Consider the following 27,904-nt stretch of genomic DNA (forward strand, 5'->3'; position numbering starts at 1 on the left):
GTACTCAACTCACATCTGTTCAGCGACTAATTCTGCTGAGTGCTACCTTCCACAGAATTGAGCTATAAAATTTGGTAGTCAGGTCTGCCTTAAGGGGCAATTCTTATTGGTGGAATTAGCCTTGGAGAATCAACGGCAAGCTTCCAGTTCTGACTCTTTTAAGTGTAGCCACAAAGGTTTAGCGTGCATCCTCTTTTCCCATTTATGCACACTCGCTTGTCCCCAAGGAAATCGGGTATAGAGCTTCTTATGATTGTTTCGATATGTCTTGTTCATTTTAGCAGTCTATGATTTGGTGCACTGGTAGCCATAACATCCACAAGTGAGAATAATAATAGGTGTTCAATATTCGAATAGATCTGGAATTTTTTTTCTTTGATTTCATTCTTGTATATTATTTATCTATTTATTTGTGTTCAATTGCAGGTCAGCGAGTTGTTGGTGAACCAGTGGCTTCAGGTCTAGTTCTTGATGATTCTGGCCTTTGGGACCCAGACTTCTACACAGCAGCGAAGCAAGAACCCATTTCCCTCTCCATCAGTTCCTTTCTTTTCTTTATCTTTCTCTGGCTATGGAGTCTGTTATGAAGGCTCATGGCCACTTACCTCAACAGGGTAAAATAGAGAACAATTTTGTTCCTTTTTATGTTCAGGTTTGTCATGAGCCCACCCATTCGAGCAGCAGGGCATGGAAAGGCTCTTCAGGCTGCACTTTCAACTGGTGTCCTACAGGTTTTCTCTTGATGATTGGCATAAATTAAGTTCCACCCCTTATTGAATTTGTTTGTTTGACTGGATCCAAGGTTTAAAAGAAGGATGCAAAGGTGCAATTGCTTAAATAAATAAGTGTGAAATAGATGCCTCAATTCATTTTGGCTCATTGCAATTGAAAAGTTAATGGAGAAGACATAGGATTACTACCTCTTAGTGTATGCAAGCCATTTAAGGCTATTATAATTCCTGTCTAAGAATAGGTGTCTTTTGGGACCAGCCGAAAGGGCAAGATATTCAAATATGGGAGGATGGAGGTTCATCTTACAAACATAAGATTATTTTCATGTCGTAAGGTATTCCATGAAGTGCAAGAGAATTTTAAGCAGGTTGCACAGTTTTACGACCTTTAAGCCTCCATCTAGGTGGATGTAGTGTAGGAATCTTGAATGAGTAATCTTAGGAGATAAATTAGTGAAGGAAATCAGGGTGAATAAGCTGTCTCCAAAATTAAGGGAATTAGATGTAGACTTTCCTTGTTTAGTGTACCAGAAAATTGTATATATAGATTAGAATGAATTGTAGGAAAGATACAGAATTAATAAAATCTCTTTGATTCTTTTCCAACATGTAGAATGTGTTTTGTCTGAAGATAGTTTCCGTCCAAATATCAAAGAATTGATTTCTGAACAATCTTTTAGTACTTGACTTAGAAGGAGAAAGTTACTTATATCATAACTGAAAACTAAGACAAAGGGAGAGAAAATACTCTTGTTCATATCTTTGTACTACACAATATACATATATATATATACACAAGTGTAACCTAATTTAGATCCTAAAATCATGCTAATTTAAATCAATCTACTACCTAATTAATACATGATACTATAATCATATCTTTCCTAATATTTACAATATCAAATTTTTTTCATAATATCAGATCACATATCTTCAGCACTCCCCCTCAAACTGGAGCATAGATGTTGCTCATGCCCAACTTGTTACAAAGATAATCAACTCGAACCCCATGTAGAGCCTTCGTAAAGAGATCTCCCAATTGTTCTCCAGTCCTTACAAATCCTGTAGAAATCAAGCCCTGCTGTATTTTCTCACAAACAAAATGACAATCTATTTCGATGTGTTTTGTTCGCTCATGAAATACGGGATTGGATGCAATATGAAGAGCCGCTTGGTTATCACACCACAATTTTGCAGGCATTGAGGTTTTGAGACCTACTTCAGTTAGAAGTTGATTTATCCACATGATTTCACATACCGATTGTGCCATAGCTCTATATTCTGACTCTGCACTCGATCGCGAGACAACATTCTGCTTCTTACTCTTCCATGAGACCAGATTTCCTCCAACAAAGATACAAAATCCAGTTGTGGATCTTCGATCTGCCTTGGATCCTGCCCAATCAGCATCTGGAAAACACTCAATCCTAGTATGACCATGATTTTTATATAGAATACCACGTCCAGGAGCTCCTTTTAAATAACACAAAATTTGTTCTACCGATGCCCAATGATTAACAGTAGGATTAGACATATATTGACTAACAACACTAACTGAATACGCGATATCTGGACGAGTCACTGTAAGATAATTCAACTTTCCAACCAATCTTCTATACCTCTCAGGATCTTCTAACAATTCACCTTCTTTTGTGAGCTGCAAGTTACGAATCATTGAGGTCCTAGCTGGTTTAGCCCCCAATTTTCCCATTTCAGATAGTAAGTCAAGAACATATTTCCTTTGGGACAGGAATATTCCCTTCCTACTCTTTGCTACCTCAATACTCAAAAAATACTTTAACAGCCCCAAATCTTTTGTCTGAAATTGATTATGGAGAAAAGTTTTAAGAGATGAAATACCTGCAGCATCATTTCCAGTGATAACAATATCATCCACATATACTACTAACAAAATAATACCAGTTTCAGACTATTTGTAGAAACAGAATGATCAGATTTGCTTTTCTGCATCCCAAACTTTTCAACTACTAGACTAAATTTTCCAAACCAAGCACGAGGACTTTGTTTCAGTCCATACAAGGACTTCCGAAGATGACAAACCTTCCCAGACTCCCCCTGAGCAACAAACTGGTGGTTGCTCCATATAAACTTCCTCTTGGAGGTCTTCATGAAGAAAGGCATTCTTGATATCTAGTTGATGCAAAGGCCAATTATGAGTGGCTGCCATAGAAATGAATAACCTGACAGATATTAACTTAGCAACAAGGGAAAAAGTATCAGAATAATCATCTACATAGATTTGGGCATAGCCTTTGGTAACAAGGCGAGCTTTTAACCGAGCAACCGACCTATCAGGATTGAATTTAACTGCAAAAATCCACTTACTACCAATGGCCTTCTTTCCTGCAGGTAAATTTACTAAGTTCCAAGTATCATTACCATCTAGAACATTCATCTCCTCCATTATAGTATTGTGTCATCCGGGATGAGATAGGGCTTCATGAACAGTTTTAGGAAGGGAGATAAAATCAATAAATGTAATAAAGGAACAAGAAGAGGTGGGTAAATGATTATAAGATACACACGAAGACACAGGATAAGTGCATTGACGCTTACCTTTGCGAATAGCAATAGGAAGATCATCACTTGAGACAGGATCTAGTAACGAAGGAACTGGTTCAGGGCATGCATCAGGAGACTTTTGTCGTTGAGAATATACCTGAGTAATTGAAGGTTTAGCAGGGGAAGAACTTGAGGATGTGACAGTATAGATTAACAAATCATCATCCTCCTCCTGACATGAATGAGATGATGATGGAGTAAAAGGTGTATTTTCAAGAAAAATAACATCAACTGACACAATGTACCTGCCGAGACTAGGACAATAACATTTATATCCTTTTTGGACACGGGAATAACAAAGAAAAATACATTTCAATGATTTGGGGTCTAATTTAGTGACTTGGGGACGAGAGTCGCGGACAAAACATGTACACTCAAAGATTTTAGGTTCGATGGGAAACAAAGGTTTATTTGGAAAAAGAGTGTTATAAGGAGTCCCACCATTCAGAACAGATGAAGGCAGACGATTAATTAGAAAGCAAGCTGTGGACACTGCATCAGCCCAACAGTGTTTAGGAACATGCATTTGAAATGATAAGGCTCTTGTAGTTTCGAGCAAATGTCTATTCTTTCGTTCTGCGACTCCATTTTGGGATGGTGTATCCACACAAGAGATTTGATGAATAATGCCATTTTGCACCATATAAGATTGAAAAGGTGCGAATAAATATTCTTTGACATTGTCACTTCGCAATATTTGTACAGAACGCTTAAATTGGGTCTTAACATCAGCACAAAAAGCACAAAAATGAGAAAACAACTCTGATCGATTTTCATCAAATATAACCAAGTCATACGAGAATGGTCATCGACAAAAGTAACAAAATACTTGAATCCAGTTTTAGAAATGACTGGACTAGGTCCCCAGACATCTGAATGAACTAATGCAAAAGGAGCATCCGCTCGTTTATTGACTCTAGGACTCAGATTAACACGATGATGTTTGGCAAACTGACAAGACTTACAATCTAATAAAGACAGACTCTGAAATTGTGGACAAAGTATCTTTAACAACAGGAGAGAAGGATGACCTAGCCTACAATGTGCTTCAAATGGAGTTACAATTCCAGAACAAGCTATGGACTTTGGTATCTGTGTGTCAAGAATATAAAGACCTCTAGATTCATGCCCTTTACCAATAATCTGCTTCGTCGTAAGATCCTGAAACAAGCAATAGTCAGGAAAGAATTGGGCAGAACAATTGAGGACACGAGTAAGTTTACTCATAGAAATTAGATTAAAAGACAACTCAGGCAAACTTAAGACAGATGACAATGAGATTAATGGAGTGGGGTTAACTGAGCTTGATCCAAGAACACAAGATTTTGACCCATCAGCTAAGGTAACTGTAGGTGCAGATGTGTGTGGCTGAAAGGTAGAAAATAGACTAGAATTACCTGTCATATGATCTGTGGCATCAGAATTAATTACCCATTTGGAGGACGAGGACACAAGGCGTGTTTGGTTTACCTGACTCAGCGATGGCAGTTACAGGAGTAGATGAAAACTTTAATGATTCTTGATATTGAGAAAATTTAGCAAATTCATATGCAGAGATCGTAACAAACTTTTCATGGTTAATAGCATCATTGGTAGAAGCAATATGTGCGGATTGAGTTCTCTAGTTCCTGTACTGCAATTTCTTACAGTCACGCTTCATATGACCCAGCTTATGACAATAGTGACACAACCACTTCTGCATTCTGTCCCCGAGTGTCAATTCCTTTACCACCACCTTTGTATTGCTGTTTTCCAAGACCAACAAGAGCACTGCTGGACTGAACAGACTGGGTATTCTCTGTGCGAAACACCCTATTAAACATATCTTGCAAGGATGAGATATCAAGACTGGAAAGAATCTGAGATTTAACAGCTTGAAATTCAGGTGAAAGACCAGCCAAAAAACTCATAATTGCCATCTATTCCCATTGAGTTTGCTGAACTTTCACATCAGAACTAAACAGTAATAACAGATTAAACTCCTCATAAGTTTTCTTAAAATTCATAAAATAAGTCATGATAAACTTATCTTCTTTCTCTGCACGATAAAAGGCTTGACACACCTCATATATGCGAGCAATATTCCCTTTACCAGAATACAAAAATTCTAAATACTCCATTAACTCCTTAATAAATTCACAGTGATTAATTAAGCTAATTACCTCACTGTCAATAGAATTCCGTATTTGCAGGTGTTAACAGGTATCTTGGGACGAAAACATCTAGTCACTGTATTACGAGTAACCAACTAGTATTTATAGTAGTACAAACCTAACCAATTATTTACAAAAATACCCTTACTAATATTATCTACAAGAATATTGATATTCTCCTAACACTCCCCCTTAAGTTGGAGCATATATATCATAAACACCCAACTTGTTACAAATGTATTTCACCCTAGAGTCCCCTAAACTCTTGGCAAACAAATCAGCCAATTGATCTACAGACGGTACATGAGATGTCTTGATGACTCCGTCAAGCAATTTCTCTCGAATGAAGTGAATCAATTTCAATGTATTTTGTCCTTTCATGAAACACTGGATTAGACGCAATATGGACAGCAGCTTGATTATCACACACTAAATTCATAGGCTGTTTATACTCAAATCCAATTTCAAGTAACATGTTCTTCAACCAAACCAACTCACACACAGTGTGAGCCATAGCTCGATATTCAGATTCTGCACTTGATCTGGATACAACTATTTGCTTCTTTCTCTTCCACGACACTAAATTACCACCAACAAACACACAATATCCTGTGGTCGGTCTTCAATCTGAGGTAGAACCAGCCCAATCTGCATCACTATATCTTTAAATATCTGTGTGTCCATGATTTTCTTACAGCAACCCTTTTCCAGGAGCACTCTTAAGATACTTAAAAATTCGTATAACAGCATCCCAATGACTAGTACGAGAGGTATCAAGAAATTGACTCACAACACTCACTGTAAACGAAATGTCAGGTTTCGTTACAGTGAGATAATTTAATTTATCCATAAGTCTTCGATATTGCCTAGGATCATCAAGTAATGCACCTTGATCTCCTACTAATTTCACATTGGGATCCATAGGAGTATCAACAGGTCGGCAACCTAATATTCCAACTTCACTCAACATATCGAGTACATATTTCCTTTGACATAAATAAATTTCATATTTAGACTGAATTACCTTAATACCCAAAAAATACTGTAGATGACCTAAATCCTTTGTTTGAAAGTTTGCCTACAGATTGGATTTAAGTTTCTGGATCCCCACAATATCATCACCTGTAATCACAATATCATCCACATAAACAACTAATAAAATTTTACCAGCATTAGAATGCCGATAAAATACAAAGTGATCTACTCCACATCTTGGCAGATCGAACTCCATGACAACACTACTAAATCGACCAAACCAAGCCGTCGGAGACGGTTTCAATCCATACAAGGATTTTTTCAAAAGACAAATCAACCGCGGATTCTCCCCCTGAACAACAAATTCAGGAGGTTGTTTCATATATACCTCTTCTTCCAAATCTCCATACAAAAATGCATTTTTTACATCCAACTGATGCAATGGCCAATTATAAGTGGCTGCCAAAGAGATAAGAAAACGAACAGATGTAATATTTGCAACAGGAGAAAAAGTTTCGAAGTAGTCGATTCCATACACCTGAGCAAATCCTTTAGCTACCAAGCAAGCCTTCAATCTATCAATAGAACTATTAGGTTGTACTTTTATAGTGTACACCCATTTACAACCAACAACCGGCTTACCAGAAGGAAGAGAAACAAGATCCCAAGTATTATTTTTCTCCAAAGCAAGCGTCTCTTCTTGCATAGCTAATCTCCAACCAGGATCATTGAGAGCATGGGTAATAGATTTAGAAATAGATACCGAATCAAGGGAAGCAACAAAAGAAAAATATGACAGAGAGAGACGAGAATAAGAGACAAAATTAGAAATAGAATGAGAAATACAATGTCTCTTACCTTTACATAAAGCAATAGGAAGATCTGACTCACAGGAGGGCGTCATACCTGGATTTGAAGATTGAGAGTTAATGGGTGAAGTGTGTAACATATCAGGAGCTTTCTCAACCATGGAACGACGAGAATAAATTTGAAGATTAGGATGAAATAATCGAGTTGTAGAATCTGATGAATTAGATAACTCAGGTAATAAAGGTGAAGGGATTGGCAAAACAGGAGAAAGAAAAGAGGATTACTGGTCTAACTCACAAGACATACCTTGCTTCATAAAATAAGGAGTGGATTCAAAGAAAGTAACATCAGCATAAGTGAAAAAATGATTTAAAACTGGACTGTAACATCTATACTCCTTTTGCGCTCGTGCGTATCCTAAGAAAATATACTTAATGGCACGAGAATCTAATTTATCCACTCCGGGAGCAAGCTGATGAACAAAACACACCCAAATATACGAGGAGGTAATTTAAATACAGATTCATGAGAAAAAAGAACGGAGTGAGGTAATTGGCCTCCAAGAATATTAGATGGCATGCGATTAATTAAATAACATGCAGTTAGAACTGCATCACTCCAAAATTGTTTGGGCACATTCATGTGCAACATAAGTGTCCGAGCAACCTCGATTAAGTGTCCAATTTTTCTTTCAGCAACTTCATTCTGTTGTGGAGTGTGAGGACAAGAGTACTGATGAATAATACCGGACTTAGTCATGAAGGTATTAAAAGGAGTGAAAAAATATTCTTTCGCATTATCACTGCGAAGTATACGTACAGGCACACCAAATTGATTCTTTATTTTTGTAACAAATGCACAAAAAATGGAATATAATTCTAAACGATCTTTCATTAAATAAAACCATGTAATTCCTAAAAACTCATCAACAAAGATTACAAAATATTTAAAACTTAACTTGAAAGCGACTCGACTTGGACCCCAAACATCAGAATGAACTAGCATAAAGGGTTCAGAAACCCGTTTATTGACTCTAGGAGCAAAAGAAACACGATGATGCTTTTCTAACTGACAAGACTCACATTCTAACAAAGACAACAGACTCAAAGTAGGAACCAACTTTTTCAAATTTTGTAAAGACGGATGATCCAAATGACAGTGAATTTCAAGAGGAGAAACAGAAGCAGGACATGCAATCGGACCATTGAAGTTGAGAAAATAAAGACTATTATGCTCATGCCCTCCACCAATCGTCCTCTTTGTTTTCAAATCCTGAATGACAACAAAATCAGGAGAAAAAGTAACTGAATACTGTAGAGATTTAGTGAGTTTACTAACAGACATTAGATTAAAGGGCAAAGTGGGTACGTAAAGAATAGAAGACAGCGGAAGAGATGAGTTAACTTCTACAATGCCTAATCCTTTAACTTTAGTGGTAGATCCATCAGCTAAGGTAACATGAGGAAAGGAAGTAGACTCTTGAAAATTAAAAAATTTTTTAGAGGTACCTGACATATGATCAGTAGTCCCGGAGTCAACAATCCATGAGTCGTTATCTTTTTGTGCTAAAGAAGCAGAGGAAAGAGATGCGTGATTTGTAATTTGGTAATGTAGGAATTTAACATAATCTTTCTCGGATATAGTAACAGTCTTCTAGGACTCATGTGCTAAAGAACTTGATTCAACTTGGTCAGTGGTAATCCCATTAGCAAAACTTTCAACCATAGTGAATAGCACTTCAAACAAAAAAAGGGTCAAAACTCGAGACGAACAGTGCCGCGTGAACAGTACTCGTGAACAGTGCTCGTGAACAGTACCACGATGAACAGTGCGCGCGTGAACAGTACTTTTGCTAGATGTTTAATCCTAACCCTAGGATTTTAGCTCTGATACCATGTTAACAGGTATCTTGGGACGAAAATATCTAGTCACTGTATTACGAGTGACCAACTAGTATTTATAGGAGTACAAACCTAACCAATTATTTACAAGAATACCCTTACTACTATTATCTACAAGAATATTGATATTCTCCTAACAGCAGGAACAATCTAGCATCTTCCCTTAGCCATGTCTGTCTTGAACCATCTTTTGGAGAATCATCAGTCAAATGATTGTCTTTATCAATGCTTCGCAGATAAAGATGAACCGTTTTGCTCCAATCAAGATAGTTAGAATTGTTGAGTTTGTGGTCAGTGATCTTAGACATCACAGGAGCCACATCAGACGTAATGACAGATTTTGTTTTTGCCATGAGTTTAGAATTAACAGAAAAAAAAACAAAAGAGGACAGATCTGAACTCTTTAAAACAAGAGTGAAAAATAGAGCACAGATATGTCCTATACAGAACCAGATGAACCGAATGATGACTAATGAATTTTCTGGCAACGGACAGAGACCCTAACCTTGATAGTAGGGCTCTGATACCATGAAAACTAAGACAAAGGGAGAGAAAATACTCTTCTTCATATTTTTGGACTACACAATATACATATATATATACATAAGTGTAACCTAATTTAGATCCTAAAATCATGCTAATCTAAATCAATCTACTACCTAATTAATACATGATACTATAATCATATCTTTCCTAATATTTACAATATCAAATCTTTCCATAATATCAGATCACATCTTCAACAATAACGTTTCAAGCAACTTTATGATAATCTTAAAGCAATCTAAGGTGTTATTTATTTGGACACTGATGTATTAAGAATGGGATTCGAGAAAGTTGGGTGGTTCTCTCATCACAATGGAGGAGGACATGTTTTTTGTTGTGGTAATTAAGTTCTTATAGAGGGGAGAAAAGTCTGAAGGTGATCAGAAGTCTGGTGGTGGATGTAATTACCGTACAGTAGGCTAGATGGTTTTGTTTAGCAGTAGTAACACATTTAACTTGCATTCATCCAAGGAACCAAACTGTAGAAAATATTTTGGAAATTTTGGAAAATATATATAGGAAGATTCTTTTTTTTTTGCCAAAAGTGGCAGAATTTCATATCAAACTAAGTCTTAAGTACAAATCTTTGAGCAACTGCTCATGGAGTCTTCCCTAGCTGCACTCATTAGCCAGACAGGGAAAGAATTCCTCCAAGTGGTTTCCTTACAAATATTAGTGGCAAACTTTGCCAGAATATGACCTACATAGTTGAATTTTCTTTTAACAAAAGAAAAACAACATTTCTCAAACGTACAGCTCAACCCGGAGATATCTTCAAGTATCATGCTAACCCATTTATCATTCCACTCCTTCTCTACTATCTTGTTGAGTTTCTCTTTGCAATATGATTCAATTTCCACCATTTTCCTCGACTATCAATCTTTTGTTGAAAGCTGCATCTGTATTGATCTTTATGCTCCCTTCTCAGGGTGTTCCCATTTGGTATATTCACTTCTATTCATGATCCTCTCATCTCCCTCATCTTCCTGATTCTTTGTTGCTTCCTGGCATTCTCTCCATTTAAGTAAGGTTTTGTTGACCAGAGAGAAAGGATCGCTTTTCACCTCATTAAATTGATTGTCATTTCTCGCCTTCCCGACTTGTAACAGCAGGTTCACTGTTAATACAATATGATCATTGCCTTCCTCTCTCTTTGTTGCCTGCATTAGTTCTGCCCACCAGTGCCAGAATGAATTTCTTAGCCCATTTAAGCCATCCCACCGTATAGGTGCTACCTTCCAAATCAGTCCTGCCCTTATACAGTGGAACAGCAGATGTGCTAATGTCTCCATTGCTTCTCCACATCTGTTGCACATGGGGTTTCCCTTTCCAGTTTTGTTCACTGCTACTTCATTTACTGTTAGTACCCCTCTTAAGCATTTCCGTAGCTCTTTCCATACTCTTGACCCCTGCATGTTCTTGCTCTGATTTGATTCCTCCCAGTCATCTCTTTTCTTTTTCTACTTCTGCTGCCTAGCCCACGGGTACCCAGATTTTACACTATAAAATCCTTTCTCATTTCCCACCAAGTACATCCTGTCTCGTCCTCAATAGGGGATTGTCAGGATTTCATTTCTAGCCTTCTCGTGCATTATTTCCTTCAACAGCTTTTTATCCCATTCTCCACATTTTATCAGTTCACTCATCTTTGCCACCCTGCTATTTTTTGGTTTTGCTGTCCTCACTTTCCCATCTCTCCCATCTGGCAGCCATTTATCCTCCCGTATATTGACATTTTTCCCATCCCCTATCCTTTTCCTCATCCCTCATGCTAAGATATTACCTTGAGCTGAGTAAGCTTCTCCACATCCATGAATCTGATGGTTTGCATTCCATTTCCCATATTGGTTTACCTTTGAAATACCTTGCTTTCAAAGTTTTGCTTACTAGCAAGTTTGGTTGTGACATAATTCTCCAGAGCTGTTTTGCTAGCATAGCATCATTGAAGTTTTCCAGGTCTCTAAATCCCAGTCCACCTTTTGCTTTGACCTCTGATAACTTCTCCCAACTCACCCAGTGGACCTTTCTTCCTTTTTCTCCCTTTCCCCACCAGAACTTTGTCATTTCACTGCTTATCTCTTTACATAACCCCTTTGGTAATTTGCAGCAGTTCATTGCATATGATGGCAAGGTCAGGGCTACTGAATTGAGTAGAATTTCCTTGCCCGCAAGGCTAAGTAGCTTTCTTTCCAATTATGCATCCTCTTTGTTATCTTCTTTTTGATGTAGTTGAAAACTGCAGATTTTGGTCTTCCCACCACCATGGGCAGCCCCAAATATTGGCGCTTCTTGACCAGTTTCATTCCTCCCATGATCTGTAGAACTTGATGTCTCACCTGCTCCCATGTATTTTTGCTGAAGAATATTGATGATTGTCAGCATTTATCACCTGATCAGATGCTTTTCCATAGTCATTAATCACCTGCATCACAGCTTTTGCTTCCTGTACACTTGCTTTACAAAAAATTAGAGAATCAACTGCAAAGAAAAGATGTGTCAGGTTTGGACCTTTGTGTGCAATTTTCATGTCAGAAATTTGTTTTCTGTCCTTAGCTAGATTTAAAAGGCTAGTGAAACCTTCAGCACATATCAAGAAAATATAAGGGCAAAAGGGATCGCCCTGCCTTATCCCTCTAGTGGGCCTAATATAGCTTTTTTTTCCCCATTTATACTAATACTATAAGAGACAGTAGTGATGCATTCAATTATCCAATTAATCCACTTATTACAGAAGCCCATTTTTTGCATGGTTTTAGCCATAAAACTCTATTCCACTCTAAGCCGAGCCTCCTCTCTGGTCTCTCCTCACTTGGCCGCCTCGTGACAGGCCTTCTCGTGATACTCCCGATATCCTTTCTCCCCCCGTTCCCCGCCCAAACTTGGGAGGGGTACTCTCATCCTCCTGCCCCGAACTATTTCCAGGAAATCCTCGCTTTTTCGCCTGGAAGTTTCTCACCTGTAACCTAGCATTCTCTACGCGTTGCGCCTTCTCCACTGCATCGCTGAAGGCGTTAATTTGGGCTACCGTGAGATCCTTCTGGATTTCTACATTCAGGCCCTGGACAAATCACCGTATTTTTCGTTGCTCGGTCATGATGAGTTCGGGCGCAAATTTGGATAGGCGGGTGAATTGGCTCTCATATTCTGCTACAGATTGAGCCCCTTGGCGGAGTCGGATAAACTCAGCTTCCTTCCGTTCCTGGACTAGCGGAGGGAAAAATTTCGCGTTGAATTCTCTCATAAAATTCACCCAAGTCCTGGGCGTTTGTTCCCGTTCCCATTTTTGCCGAATAACGTTCCACCAGGAACGGGCCGCCCCTTCCAGTTGAAAGACGGCGAAGGTCACCTGCCTTTCCTCCGTATAATGTAGGGCGGCAAAGATATTCACCATCTTCTCTAGCCACCTTTTGGCCACGTCCGGATCGGGCCCCCCGATAAACTTTGGTGGGGCAAACTTCTGGAACCTCTCGAGAGCCCTATCCTCGCTCTCCACGTGATTACCGAGGTTCCCAGGGTTGGGGTTAGGGTTTTGACCCTGTTGGTGCACCACTTGTGCTAGTAAATTAGTCATTTGCTGCATAGCAGCCGCTATTTCGATGTTAGGATCAATCCTAGGTTCAGGGTTAGGTCCAGATGAGGTTTCCCCAGTGCCCCATTCAGGCGTGGGTTGCCTACCCCCGCGTCCACGGCCTCGACCACTACGAGTGCCTTCTATCAATCTAAGTCAATCTACGTCACAAAATAAATATATGTGAAAGGGCACATAACCCTCCTTTTCGTAGCACTAAACAGGAACAATTAAACAAGAACAATTAACTAAAACAACTACCTTGTAGAGCATGTAAACACATAACACATATACGTAGAACAAATAACCGGATCAAGCAATTATACAGAACAGTCAGTCAAGAACATATAAAATCATCCCATGAAACAAAAGGGGTCCTTCAAAAGTACTATAGACAGACTAGGTCACAAGTACAAAAGAACTCGCGAAAAGCTTCTCTCCCTCTAGGGCTCCGTCCATAATCTACGAGAACAACACCATTTATATCTGAATCAAGGTTGATCACGCTTAACCATACCCGAACAAACCACACGAAATTCCATGGAATCGCATTTCTAGTTCGCCCAATCCTTTCTAACCTAGGCTCTCATCTCTTTCGTATCCGGGCGAAAGAATCCCATCTAAAATGATTCACAACTCGAGTCGGCCGGTCCCAAGCGTAAATCATCCATATTAAAGATTCCTACCCGACATATATACATAACTTTCTCAAGTCCCATGGTAATGATCCTTATACTTATGACATGCACGGTTCATAACTTACGCTCAAAAGAGCACTTATACCTTTTAATGCATTCACGAAAGCAGGACCATAACACCACTTGGCCCAAGTTCTCTCCGCGCAGAGACCACGCGAAGTGGCTCTGATACCACCTGTGACAGCCCCACCTTCCCCTAAGGCGAACCGAAGGGGTTAGCGGACTGCCTGCCCAACTCTCGCCAGGACTAACGGGACAGTTTAAAGCGATCTAAAACGTGCCGGAAAGTATAAGCGCGCTTAAACAAGTCAAAATCACAAAATAAAAAAAATAAAAATCGGAGCCGAATATGAATAGTGCGTGACACGTCAGAATCCGGCCGGAATCTAGCCGGATTTCCAAAAATTCTCAGGGCAATCCGGCCGCTAATGCGGCCAATTTCTGGCCGAATTCTTGGCCGGATTCAACCCTTTTTCCCACCAAATTTTTTTCCTTCGCCGTTTGAAATCCGAATCGATCTGAAATCCAACCCGATATCAATCCAACATATATACATGGAAATTCAACCTTTACAAGCCAAAATAGCATACAAAAGCTATCCCATAAGTTTATACATGTACGGTTTACAAATCTCAACTCAACGAATGGGTTGGATTAAAATGCGTTTAGGGTTTTGCCCAAAAGGAGCTATTCAAAATATATATGTACATAAGCTCAACTCGGCAATCCCTATTCATCGCCTTTCCAAAAGTATTCCATTTCCTGTAAGGAAAACAAACGGAATAGAGTGAGCTTACGCCCAATGAGATACTATCACTCAAGCAACTAAATTCATATAAGTATAAAGCTTTTCATTTCAAATCATCAAAAGTAAACCAAGAGCACACATTAATAGTGGTGATAAAACAATACGGGCGGCTCTCAAGAGCCCCTTTCCTCGCTTGCAATCTTGATCGGACTTCATTGACCCTCCGTCAATGTTTAAGAGTAACCAACCGTAGGCTCCACTTTACTTCCATTCCTTCCATCCAATATACCCCTACCGGGCCCGAACTCCAAACAGTAGAAATTTTGTAATACTCGAGTATACCGGAATCAAGAGTCTCACTACTACAAGATTCCATATAACAGTCCCCATGGCTCGTCAATTTTCACGACCAAACCCTCGCCGGCTCGATTCAATTGACTATCAATGGAGTTGAGCTCAGTAGTAACAGTAATGGCCGTTGGATACTCGTCCAAATGACACCAAATTCAGTATATCAGGTATCATTTAAATACCACAGTGAAACAGTAAACAGTCGTATATAGTACCAAAAGGGGTGAGGGCGATCAAGTACACCCTCACTTTAATCAGTTTCAATGGCAAATAGGCCCTCAAGGCATCAAGTTCAAATATAATAAAGTTACATTGTAAACAAACAAGTGAGTAGTACACTCATCAGGCATGCAATTGAAATTTCATAAACTTTCGCCCAAAAAACGTCTTTAATCACCGTCAAGCCCTAAAATATTCAAACAAGCACAATAAGACTCGATTACAAGTCATAAACCAGTTCTGCATACTACCAAAATAGGGCTCCATAAGAATGTATAAGCACTAGAGTAAACCAGGGAAATCCGGAAATGGAATTAAACTTTAAACATAAGAATGATGATCCAAAGTCGTTTTTTCAAATCTGGAAAATGTGCAATCTATCCTTATTTTTAGCTAACTTTGGACTGCTATATCTTGATACTCGAAACTCCGATTTTGGTTCCGTTAGTTGTGTTTTAAATTTTGATTGTAACTCTAATTAAGTTTCAAATTTTAGAAGTTAGTTCACATTTTGTGAATTTTGCCGAATTTTCAAAATTTGCCAAAAATCAACCCCGAATCTGTCTTGGAAGTATAAGTCAGCAAATTTAAGCCGAAATTTGAGCGTCTTCCATTTAGAATCATGGAAAAGTATTTTCTAGAAATTTTTAGTATTTTTGAAGTAGTTTCCAACGGTACCAAGTTTTTCAATTTTGGACCTACAGAGAGTGAGATATGATCTTTCAAAAATTGCACCTCAAATCTGGAATTTCTGAACTTGAAGGGAATTGAGTTTTTAGAAACTCTCCATTACCCTTTGATATTACTTGACCGTTTTACACTTGATTTTAAAGATGAAAATCAATTTTTTCTTGTATTATTAAACCCCACTTTTGAGCCTCGATTTACGAGTAATTAAGACTCTCTGTCATGATATTTTCTTAGATTGTACAAGTGTACAATCTCCCTTGTTAACTAGGGATTTTTAAACAATGGTGTATGATAGCCAATTATTAATTGCTCAGGCACTCAAGGAGACCTTCAAGAGGATCTCACAAGAGATGCCTAAATACTTGATTGTGCACCACTCTTATTTTGACTAGGTGAGTGTCAAGTGCATGTTTTGTTGCAATTATGTGAATTGCTCCTATTGGACTGAATAATTGATAACTGCTGAGTCGAATGTGTATTTTATCGCACTCGTTCTCATTTAAATGGAATGAAATTAAATTGTCTGAACTGAATTATATGCTATGGCTGCATATGTCATTGGAGTGAATCTTCTCGACTTTTAACTGAACTGTATACATATCGTTGGAGTGAATCTCCTCGATACACAATTGAATTGGGAGATGCCCAAACTCATCGATCGATCTTGCGACTCGAGCCGGCAAGGGCTTGGTCGGGAAGCTTGGTGAGCCATGAGAAAAACTAAAAGCTTGATCTATTGGAGAGATCACGCTTGGCCTACTCGTATAGTAGTGCTGATACGAACGTCGCCAACCTTGTGACGAAACCCGTAAAAGATTAGCTTCAGGATCGACAAGAGGACACCACGTTTGAAGCGGATGACCTCAACCCGTTAATCACGTGGTTAACGAACCTTGATATAATGGTAGAAGACGCCACAACCTAGTGCGATTCTAGATTGATAAGTCACGAACACCTAGAGAAATTCTAAGGTATTCAAGAAGCCTTGGAGAAACCAAGAAAACTCTCAAAATCTGATTTATTGATTGAATGCCTAAAATCATTGGAAGTGTAGGTTATTTATAGCCTTACATAGAGATGAACAACTAAATGTGGAACTAGTCTAGAGTTGTGGTCTTGACTAAGACTAACAATTGTAGGCTTGACTATTTCCATAAGACTAAGAGTTGTGGGCTTGACCAAACCTTATGAGGTCATCCCTTAGGTAAACAACCTTATGATGTCATCGCTTAGGTAAATAATCTTATGGGGTCATCGCTTAGGTAAATAAAGCAAGGCTATGGACCATTAAACCCTTATTACAATGACTTAACTAAAACAGCAAATGTGACTAGAGAAGGGTCACACATGGTTCTCTTTGACGTGCACTACATGGATGACTTTCATTCCTTCATGCTCAAGCCCCTCAATGACCTTGGGGACAATTTCTTGGCCTTGTATCTCATGAACAAGTCCTTGGAGTTCATCCCTCATCTTCTTAGCTCGTGCTCGAGTTACGGGGTCCTAGGGGAATTCGAATAGTTCGCAATGGTGTCTCTTGGTTCGTATCATCCCCCTCCTCTTCAAAAGGATTTGTCCTCAAATCAGCTTCATCGTCTGCAAGAAAAGGAGATAGATCAGAGACATTGAATGTAGCGCTCACATTGTACTCACCGGGTAGGTCCAGTTTGTAAGCATTGTCATTGATGCGCTTGATGACTTGGAACGGCCTATCTCCTCGGGGAAGTAATTTATTGCGCCTTTGGACTGGGAACCTTTCCTTGCGTAGATGTAACCACACCCAGTCACCAGGTTCAAACACAACGCGTTGGCGTCCCTTGTTAACCCGTTGAGCAACTTGATCCATCCTTCGCTCAATATTTAGGTGTACCTGCTCGTGTAATCAGTCCTAGTGGGACTTGAACCTTATCCAATGGCATAGCTTAACTCGTATCATTCCCCTCCTCTTGAAAGCAATTTGCCCACAAATTGAAGCATGAATGATGATAAGAAAAGTTACATGCCGTCGAGTCAATTTTGTTATGATTACCACAAGTTTCATCCAATGCATAAACCACTTGCTAAGCTGGAAAGTAAACCTTGTTGAACTTTGAATCTCACGAACCAGTTTCAATGTATGCCCAACTTGATCGCTTATGATCATGAGGTAAGGATCCTCAAAGTGATGCGATGTAGATCCTATGAAATCAGACTCCTCAAACTTGAATAAGCTTGCAAAGTATGGAAGCTGACTTGGTGAAGTTGGAGCTTCAAGTGGACTAGGTACAAGATGAGCATAGGTATTGTAGTGACCATTGAAGACCTCGCTCCTTGTGTAAACTCGTGGAACGTGGTCGATTCTAATGTCTTGAGGGTACACATAGTTTGATCCTCCAAAGACGTGAACAGCGTTGAAATCATCCGATTCCATGAATGGGAACCAAATTGATCTAACTCCTAGAAGACAAACTCCATGGAAACTCGCAAATTGTACAAGTGACTTTGGGATGGAACATTGTAAGATCAAAGCGATTGCACTTTGCTTGACCTGCACAAAACAAGGAACACTAGACAGAGCAATGTTAAGGTTGTTAGAATGGCAATAAATCCCCTCACTCTCATTTTTGTTGAAACTTAAAATCTCAGTCAATACTTTGGATTTTTCAATCTCTTTCTCATGCTCAATAGCTGTCTTTTTCCTCTCATTATTTTGAACCTCTTTCTCCTTTTCAACTCCCTCGGATTTTACCTCATCAGTCACAATTTTCTCATCTAGCTCTTTTTTCATACTATAATGCTCATGCTCACTTTTCATGTATGCTAGATCAGTACAAAGTTGGTCATAAATAAGTGGTACAAGTGCAGAACGACGACCATTAAATAAGAAGGAATACTTATTAGTATGTCCATCATATTTAACTTCTCGCCTCAACATTCACGCCTTGCCCAGCAACACATGTGTTATTTGAATTGGGACTACATCACACAACACCTCATCCACATACTTGCCAATTTGAATAGGTACAAGTGTGTGTTTAGTAACCCAAACATCACCATGAGCACTCGGCAACTTATACGGTTGAAGATGATCAATAGTTGGAAGATTTAATTTGTGAACCATGATAGCGCTTGCAAGATTGACTTCACAACTCTTATCAATGGCCAAGCTGCATGTTTTATCTTTGACACCACAACGAGTATAAAACCAATCATGCAATTGAGATTTGACGATATCCAATTGTTCATCTACACCACGTAATGCTACTTCTTTGACTCCCTTAGGATCAAGAAGAAGATGTTGTAAGCTAGCTTTTAAATGCCTCGTATTCGCCATGATGTATGAGGAACCTGCAAAAAATTAGTGAAACAAAAGATATTTTTCCTCGCCACACAAGCTCACATGTTTACACTCGTCACTCGTGTATCACTCAAGTGTTTAAAACACTCTAATTAACTCACCAAGGTATTTTCAAGGCTCCTCGGTCAACTCCTCGAACAAGTTAGAACTCCTTCTAGTGTGGATCGACTTACCAACCAGGGTCACAAGATTGTAGCACTTTGAACGAAAAAAAAAATAAATAAATAAAGGATGAAGGGACTGACCACGACTCAAAGAATGACTCAAAGTTGAATTTTAAGGATCCTAGACAAAACTCTACCCAAAACTGGAATTTTGAGCTGCTGGTTGCTGCATTTTTGGGCAATGTTTTGGTAGATAAATGGACACTTAGAGGATTCAGAATGACACTTAAAACTGACCTAATGATGCACAAAAATTTCCAGAATTAATGATTGGACAGAAATTCCTCAATGGTTGCAAAGATGGAATCCGAATGGAAGATGAATTTGTGTTGTGGTAGGACTTGTTTTGGAAACCCAAGGCTGACTTTTCTTCTTTAATCCTTTGGAAACAAGGATTAGTCTTCCTATTTGCTGGTTCCCATAAATTCTAAGGTCAAGTTCAAGATTGGAACTGATTTGGTTGTTTTTGGGAACAAGGGTGGAAAATTTGACTTGAACAGGTTGGAAAATTTGACTTGAATAGGTTGGGAAATTTGACTTGAATAGGCTGAATATTCTTCTTCTTCCTTTGTTTTTGTTTTCTAATCAGCCAAGAAGAGCCAAATTTCGTGGCTAAAATGTTCTTAGTCAAGAAAGAAGATTGTTGTGGTGAAGACAAGGATTTTGGCAGCTGAAAATTTGCAGCCTTGTTGTTTACCAAGATTTGGTTCCCAAAACCCAGAAACTTCAAGATTCTTTCAAGAATTCAAGATGTTAATTTCCAGAATTCAAGAAACACGAAATTGAAGATGATTTCCTCCCCAAACAATCCAAGATTTCACGATTTGATCAAGACAGATTTTGGTTGTCTTCAAGAATCCCAACTAAAGTTCCAAGAACTTCAAGATTGTGGTTTTAAACAATCAGGAACTTCAAGAAACCCAAGTTTTGATCAAGACAGATTTCCAGGAATTTTTGTAAGGTTAGCCAGCTATTTTTTTTTTTTGTATGTAAACAAGAACACAAGGTAATAACTAGATAGGACTCTAAAACCCTTGCTACAAACTGATTTATTTCGGATGAACAGTAACCTCGAATGATCAAATAGAACAAAAGACTGGAATTGAATGGATATAACAGGATAGAAACAAGACTCAAACAAGGAATCAAGAATAAGACACAAAAAAAAAAAAAGGCTGGACCAAACCAGGCTAACAACAGCAATTAACAACAACTAGACACAAGTTTATGTCGTAACAAATCTGGAAAAATAACGCAAGAACACGAAGTAACAAATCTGAAAATTGCGGATAGCAACTTAGAACACGAAAACAGAATTTTCGACAACTTGACTCGAAAAGCAAAAAAAAAAAAGGATATAACGTGATACCTCTTAATTAGCTCTGATTACCAACTGATACGAACGTCGCCAACCTTGTGACGAAACCCGTAAAAGATTAGCTTCAGGATCGACAAGAGGACACCACGTTTGAAGCGGATGACCTCAACCCGTTAATCACATGGTTAACGAACCTTGGTATAATGGTAGAAGACGCCACAACCTAGTGCGATTCTAGATTGATAAGTCACGAACACCTAGAGAAATTCTAAGGTATTCAAGAAACCTTGGAGAAACCAAGAAAACTCTCAAAATCTGATTTATTGATTGAATGCCTAAAACCATTGGAAGTGTAGGCTATTTATAGCCTTACATAGAGATGAACAACTAAATGTGGAACTAGTCTAGAGTTGTGGTCTTGACTAACACTAACAATTGTAGGCTTGACTATTTCCATAAGACTAAGAGTTGTGGGCTTGACCAAACCTTATGAGGTCATCCCTTAGGTAAACAACCTTATGAGGTCATCGCTTAGGTAAATAATCTTATGAGGTCATCGCTTAGGTAAATAAAACAAGGCTATGGACCATTAAACCCTTATTACAATGACTTAACTAAAACAGCAAATGTGACTAGAGAAGGGTCACACATGGTTCTCTTTGACGTGCACTACATGGATGACTTTCATTCCTTCATGCTCAAGCCCCTCAATGACCTTGGGGACAATTTCTTGCCCTTGTATCTCATGAACAAGTCCTTGGAGTTCCTCCCTCATCTTCTTAGCTCGTGCTCGAGTTACGGGGTCCTAGGGGAACTCGAATAGTTCGCAATGGTGTCTCTTGGTTCGTATACAATCGCACGGTGCATAGTTCTACTCATTTTTCACCATTTGAAATAGTCTATGGTTTTAATCCTTTAACACCACTAGACTTATCACCTTTACCTTCTTCTGAGCACATTAACATGGATGGTGCTAAACGAGCAGATTTTGTCAAGAAATTACACGAGCAGGTACGCCTAAACATTGAGCGAAGGATGGACCAAGTTGCTCAACGGGTTAACAAGGGACGCCAACGCGTTGTGTTTGAACCTGGTGACTGGGTGTGGTTACATCTACCCAAGGAAAGGTTCCCAGTCCAAAGACGCAATAAATTACTTCCCCGAGGAGATGGGCCGTTCCAAGTCATCAAGCGCATCAATGACAATGCTTACAAACTGGACCTACCTGGTGAGTACAATGTGAGCGCTACATTCAATGTCTCTGATCTATCTCCTTTTCTTGCAAACGATGAAGCTGATTTGAGGACAAATCCTTTTGAAGAGGAGGGGGATGATACGAACCAAGAGACACCAGTGCGAACTATTCGAGTTCCCCTAGGACCCGTAACTCGAGCACGAGCTAACAAGATGAGGAAGGAACTCCAAGGACTTGTTCATGAGATACAAGGCTAAGAAATTGTCCCCAAGGTCATTGAGGGGCTTGAGCATGAAGGAATGAAAGTCATCCATGTAGTGCACGCCAAAGAGAACCATGTGTGACCCTTCTCTAGTCACATTTGCTGTTTTAGTTAAGTCATTGTAATAAGGGTTTAATGGTCCATAGCCTTGCTTTATTTACCTAAACGATGACCTCATAAGGTCATTTACCTAAGCGATGACCTCATAAGGTTGTTTACCTAAGGGATGACCTCATAAGGTTTGGTCAAGCCTATAATTGTTAGTCTTAGTCAAGACCACAACTCTAGACTAGTTCCACATTTAGTTGTTCATCTCTATGTAAGGCTATAAATAGCCCACACTTCCAATGGTTTAGGCATTCAATCAATAAATCAGATTTTGAGAGTTTTCTTGGTTTCTCCAAGGCTTCTTGAATACCTTAGAATTTCTCTAGGTGTTCGTGACTTATCAATCTAGAATCGCACTAGGTTGTGGCGTCTTCTACCATTATACCAAGGTTCGTTAACCACGTGATTAACGGGTTGAGGTCATCCGCTTCAAACTTGGTGTCCTCTTGTCGATCCTGAAGCTAATCTTTTACGGGTTTCGTCACAAGGTTGGCGACGTTCGTATCAGTTGGTATCAGAGCTTGATCGATTGTATGCAAGCTTGATCTATTGGAGAGATCACGCTTGGCCTACTCGTATAGTAGTGCCTTTATAGAAGTTCGGGCCTGGTGGGGTATGTCTGGTTGACGGAGAACGGATAAGTGGAGTTTCTACGAACTAAATATCGACCCGATTGATGGAGTGTCATCGCGGGGAGGTAATTGATCGGGCATTGACAAATCAAGTGGAAATTAGCTCCTGAGAGCTCCCATATCCTTGAATTGTTTCTATTTACTTTTCTCACTCTAATTGTTAATTACCTGAATATTACTATTTTACTTGCTAAATTGTAATTGTTACTTGAATTATGTGCCTGCATGCGTGTTTCTTGGTCTCACGAGCAATCGCTCACCCCGTAGATTTGTTTTCCTTAACAGGTGGATTGAAAAATTTTGGAAAAGTCGACTAGATTATACTTTTGATTGGAATCTTGATTGTAAATGTTTAGTTGACTTTTAACGGTTGTATTTTGGAACTTGATGTATCTTTTGAGAACATGATGTAAGATTTGAATATTCAATTAAGGAAGTGACTTTCCTTCATTTTAGACTTGTATTATTTGGTATGTATCATTAAGTTTGAATTGAATTGTCTTGAGTCCTGACGAGAGTTGGGCAGGCATCCCGCGGATACCCTTGAGTTCGCTCTTGGGAGAAGTGGGGGCGTCACACATCCCATTCATTTTAACCATAGTAACTCTCATAATTGGTTGTGTAAAATCAATTTCAGCCAGGATTTTCATGTGCCTACCATCTCTACTTCCAAAATTAGGAATGACAACCTCTTTTACTGCTGAAAAAACCCTGCCTATTTTCTTAGCTGCTTCCTTGGTAAGCTAGCTAATTAGCAGATTCCAAATTTGAAACCAAGCCAGAGTTTTCTTGAAGGCCTCTTGATCTTCTTCCACTCCTTCCCTCCATGGTTGGAGGACTAACAGTTGCCTGTCAAAAATCCACGGCCTTCTGTTCAACATTTTTTCCTGCTCTTCCTCATTCCTGAAAAGTGAACTGAAACATGTTTATTCCCAACTCCATAACTTTCACATTTTTTGCAAACACCCAAATAGTAGTTGTGAAGCTTCTGACCCCCATTACATTTTGCTACTTTATCGCGGTAGACCCTTCCAATTAGACTCTTGCAGCATTCCTCTCTACACCCTTTCACATCATCCATGTTTAAGCATTACACCTTCTTGCTTCTTCTTAGTTAGTACAGAATTCCTGATAATGTTCTTTAAATCCTCCATAGCAGTTCCACAGAAACTTCCACAGACTATTCTTGCCCTTGTATAGACTTCCCAAACCTCACCCTCAGAAGGAGAGAGTTTTCTCTAAGAGCCCAATAAGTACCCAGAATCCGACAGCCACAGATCTAAAGCAAGAGGGCAGCAAGGTCGGCAGAGACAATTGAGACGTTACTAATCTATTACCAATCAGATCGAGAAAAGGAACTGACAAGAAAAAAACTAAGATAAAGCTTTTCCTACAATTCTACTACTATGAAGACTACTGATCTAGGAAGAAAAAGCTATGAAGAAACATATGTAGACTGAGAGCAATGTCATTTGATTTTGTTTTTATGAGGTAACCATCTGAGCTCTGTGCAGAAGATCATCACCAAGATATTTTGTTAATAAACCTCCACCTCTCTACAAAAGCTTTGAAAACTAGGCTAAAGCAAAGTATTTTGTCTGAAAAAACTTAAAAAGGTAGCATTCCTACATAGTCTAGGGATTTGTGAGCTTTAGGAGATTCAAGGTTTGATGAAGTTCATGAATAAAGTTTGAGGAATATTGGAAAAGTTTAGAGATTTTGGAATTTTGAAATTTTTCGAAACCACCCACCACAGTGGACTTTCCCTCTCTAAACTAGAGAGAATTTTCTCTTACAACAAGAGACCACTAAATAGGAAGATTCAATATTCCCATTTTACGAATTTTCTCAAATATTTTCAGCATGTTTCTATTCTTTAAAGTGTACAATATACACTCGAATGTGCACGTATGAGTGTATAAGCACAATACTGGTAAATTTAGAATTTCCAAATGGCATCGTTTTATTTACAACTAATTAATAGTACTCAACTTCCCATTCCCAAATTTCCATAAACTTGCATTCTTCTTATTAATGATGAATCTTCCTATTCCCATTTACCAAATTTTTCCAGAATTGTGCTTGAATTCTTCTTCTTCAAAGTTGATGTGTTGAGGACATACTTAATGTTACTGCCTTAAAGTATAATGTACTACATCCAGTAAAAGTCTATTATGTCTTCAACTTATTTCTGATCTTGATGCTATTCCTGTGTCCTAAACCTGTTAATGCTTTTACATTTTGCAGCTAGTTGGTACCGACCACTGTACCTTCAACTCAACACAGAAAGCTTTTGGAATAGATGATTTCAGAAAAATCCCAAATGGTGTCAATGGTAATCCATCTTGTCCTTTGCTTACAAATAGCACGAATCATGAATGTAGTCCAGATGTTATTTTCTAATTTCTAAAGGCAGTGTCTTACTTGGAATTGACATGTAGGCATTGAGGAGAGAATGCATCTGGTTTGGGATACAATGGTGGTAAGCTGTACTGGACCTCATCAGTCATAGAAAATTATATACACAAGTGTCCAATAATAAATTAACTGAAACCATATCAAGATAGGTAGTCTTTGGAGTTTCTTCTTTCCTAAAAAAGGACAATTCTGTTTCCTGGTTTATTATTTTTCAGGCCTCAGGGAAAATATCTGTCACTGATTATGTTCGGATAACAAGCACTGAATGGTATACCATCGCCAATCTTATCTTTTGACTATTCACTTTAAGCATTTGTTGTACCTATTATACTTTTGAAGATCCTAGTTTTTGGCTCTTCAACCTCACCTGAGCTACTCAGTTGTTGTACCTTGGCCTTTGAAATGAATTACGTTCTAGTGCTAGGATATTCAATATCTATCCAAAGAAGGGAGCAATACTTCCTGGGTCGGATGCAGACATAATCATATTAAATCCCAATTCAAGTTTTCAAATAAGCTCAAATTCTCACCATTCAAGATCAGATACAAATGTCTATGAGGGATGGATTGGGAAGGTAATTTTTCATTACTGCTTGTTATAATTAAGGAATTGAATGTGGCATCGCTTTCTATAGATTAAATTACTTTGAGCTTATTTAGATTTATAGAGTTCTATAGCTGATCACATAGCGATTGTCAAAGTCCTATGTGATTCTTCTTTGATTTTGAGGTTTATGATGCATTGTCCAGATAAAATTTCATGCTTGTTATTTCATTATCTATACAATATTGCATTCTACTAAAAAAAAATATCCATACAATGTTGTGCAATCATCAATGGGACATCCATTATGGACTTTAAAGTGCTATGAACTCCCGTTGTTTGAAAACTATCCGATGGACATCTGCTTAAGACATTGCTATTACAAAACAATATTTTGAAGGACATATCAGTGCCCAGCTTTCAGTTGTTTATTTGTAAAGAAAATTGCCACCTTGAATTTGTGGAGGATTTGGCATGTGTAGATCCTTCAAATTAGGTCTAGAATCAAGTGCAATCTAATGAAAGATACCTGCTATTTTATGTGGTTAATCTTCAGTTTCATATAATCAGTTTTATAATTAATATAGTTCAACTAATAGAATGAATTAATGAGTATTTACTGTGTTTTCTGGGCATTCTGCTTTATTATGTTTATACGCATTAGAAATTTGGATATTCTGGTTGCCCTGTATGTGTTGAATATTTGGATATTTACTGTATGTGTTGAATTTGGAAGATTTTGTTTTTGATGTTCTGCAGGGAAAAGTTGAGATAACTATTGCGGGTGGAAGGATTGTTTGGGAAAATAACGAACTAAAGGTTAAACGTGGTTCGGGCAAATACATAAAAATGCCACCTTTCAGTTATGTTTTTGATGGAATTGAGAAAGCAGATGCGAGTTACATCTCTTCCCTAAGAGCACCAGTAAATCGATTTAAAGGCATGCAATGAAATGCAGTTCAAGTTATGATACTTGTAAAGTAACATAACTGAATACTATATAGTTTTTCATTTCTTCAAAGCAATAAGTTGAGGGATTACGTTGATGTATTTTATTTTGTATCTCTTTTGTGAAAAGTTATATGGTGCCAAATGGGTGTAAGATTGTTGGCACTACTTTGTCACAAATTGTTCACTTCATCCTCGAAGGGAAACCCAGGTTATCCTCCTTGTTTAGCAGCAGTAGTTAGATGATTTTGGTTCCGAATGTTTGCTTTTGGATTTCACGCTTGGGTTTTTATGAGGTTTTTAGCTGCTATACTATAGTGCAGATCACAGTTGAAATTCTCTCGTCTTTTCGATTTCAAATTCACTCTCTATACTTGTCATTTGAAATCCTCCTTGTAGATGCTTCCTTAGCCTCTTGCGTTGTGTGAGTTCTTTTAGAATTGGTACATCCGAGTTAATTTAGATTCTGAGTTTATTGAACTTTTACCATGATTTTATTGGTTTGTTGGTTGAGATGAAGATCAGATTTGCCCTAAAATTATGTTTATATTGTCAAGAAATTCTTGAAAACATTTGCTATGCCATTTGGGGTGACAGTTTACCATTGGTTGGTGCTATGGAGTACTCATTGCGAGTTTAAGTTCACTTGGTTGCTCGTAGCCCTTTTTGTTCAATTTTGAGATTGGAATCGAATTATTGGCAGCAAAACGAGTGGGATGTATATGTCTTCATCCAAAAGAACTAGTAGAAGTTGTTTCCAGTGGTAGCACAACTAAATCCTACTTGAGGACTTTGTTTGAAAGGTAGAGATAGATTAGGTTTGCAGCACAATTAATTCCTACTTGAGGACTATGTTTGAAAGGGAGATATTCAAGTGCCACAAACTACAATGCAGGATTGTCCATTGCTTCTGTCTTGTACATTAGTATATATGTTTTTTCTATTGTTCCTATTTTGCAAAAGTTTTGGCAAATGGCCACTCATTAGAAAATTTTGGGCCTGTTT

At 38.4% G+C, this 27,904-nt stretch overlaps 1 protein-coding gene across 1 annotated transcript in view; it reads left to right on the forward strand.

Annotated features, from left to right (window-relative positions):
- The window catches only part of LOC113694014 (dihydropyrimidinase-like), a 41,539-nt gene extending 14,420 nt beyond the window's left edge, over positions 1-27,119 (forward strand). The window contains exons 7-13 of the mRNA XM_027212856.2: positions 427-514; positions 653-731; positions 25,237-25,324; positions 25,431-25,471; positions 25,623-25,675; positions 25,826-25,982; positions 26,711-27,119. Coding sequence (XP_027068657.2) covers positions 427-514; positions 653-731; positions 25,237-25,324; positions 25,431-25,471; positions 25,623-25,675; positions 25,826-25,982; positions 26,711-26,902 — 698 coding nt within the window. The 3' untranslated portion in view covers positions 26,903-27,119. The remainder of the gene's footprint in view (positions 1-426; positions 515-652; positions 732-25,236; positions 25,325-25,430; positions 25,472-25,622; positions 25,676-25,825; positions 25,983-26,710) is intronic.
- Positions 27,120-27,904: the final 785 nt, after the last annotated feature.

Source organism: Coffea arabica, chromosome 6c, assembly GCF_036785885.1.
Source record: "Coffea arabica cultivar ET-39 chromosome 6c, Coffea Arabica ET-39 HiFi, whole genome shotgun sequence".
NCBI lineage: Eukaryota > Viridiplantae > Streptophyta > Magnoliopsida > Gentianales > Rubiaceae > Coffea > Coffea arabica.